General features: G+C 28.9%; 1 protein-coding gene across 1 annotated transcript in view; it reads left to right on the forward strand.

The window, feature by feature from the left end:
• The first annotated feature begins 10 nt into the window (after window positions 1–10).
• LOC111820057 (centlein-like) overlaps window positions 11–932 on the forward strand; it is a 43,326-nt gene continuing 42,404 nt past the window's right edge. Inside the window, exon 1 of the mRNA XM_023728566.1 lies at window positions 11–109. Coding sequence (XP_023584334.1) covers window positions 11–109 — 99 coding nt within the window. The remainder of the gene's footprint in view (window positions 110–932) is intronic.

Genomic DNA, 932 nt, shown 5'->3' on the forward strand with positions numbered 1-932 from the left:
GGATATAACTATGAAAAGACATTTGATAGAGGACTTGAAATTTCGACAGAAAGTACACTTGGAAAGTAATGAGAGTATTAATGAAATGCTAGAAAATCTTGAAAAAAAGGTATGCGTTTTTCTGTTTGCTGACACTAAAAAATGTCAATTCTCACTACTGTTCACTTGCTTAACTTGAATATTCAATCCTTATTAATTTATAGAAAATACTCACATTAGAGAATATATGTACTATTGCATATTACATTATTTGCTTTAAAAGCATATTATTTGTTTTAATCCAAGACTTTAAAATCTGATACACAATGGACACAATACACCCACATTCTTGTATCTGTTTGTAAACATTCCTTGGGAAGATAATCAAGTTTAATTTTTAAAATCTTTATGGAATAAACAATTATGTTATTCACTATTTTGTTTTATTTAAAACTATAATTTATAATGGTATAATCAAGCATATATTTCTAAATGAAAAGAGTAACAACCAATAGCTATTATAAGTTCTTTAATCAGTATACTTTCTGTGTGTGTGTACACTTAATTGTGTACATGCAAAGCAAGTTGTATTTAAAAGAGTTCTATAATACCTAACCCCAAGTTAGAAATCAGCAATTTGCTTACTAAGAGATACATTTTGGGGAAAAAAGGGTGATGTTTACACAACTCATGAAGCACTATGTGCTTTGGCATTTATTAAATGTTGCCCACTACTGTGAGAGCATCTCCCTTACTTCCCTTGTTGGAGATAAAAATGTGTGAGTATCCATTAGCTCAAAAGAATTCAAGAGAAAAAATTTCTAATGAGCAAGGCAAATACATAGGGATTTTCTTTCTCTTTTTTCCTCCATATACCCACATAAAGTATAATTATGTCCTATAGATGTTTTTCAGTATTATCCTTTAAATTTTGCTCATCTTTTAACTTCAAT

This window comes from Trichechus manatus, unplaced genomic scaffold (genome assembly GCF_000243295.1).
Source record: "Trichechus manatus latirostris isolate Lorelei unplaced genomic scaffold, TriManLat1.0 scaffold00025, whole genome shotgun sequence".
In the NCBI taxonomy this organism is placed as follows: Eukaryota; Metazoa; Chordata; class Mammalia; order Sirenia; family Trichechidae; genus Trichechus; species Trichechus manatus.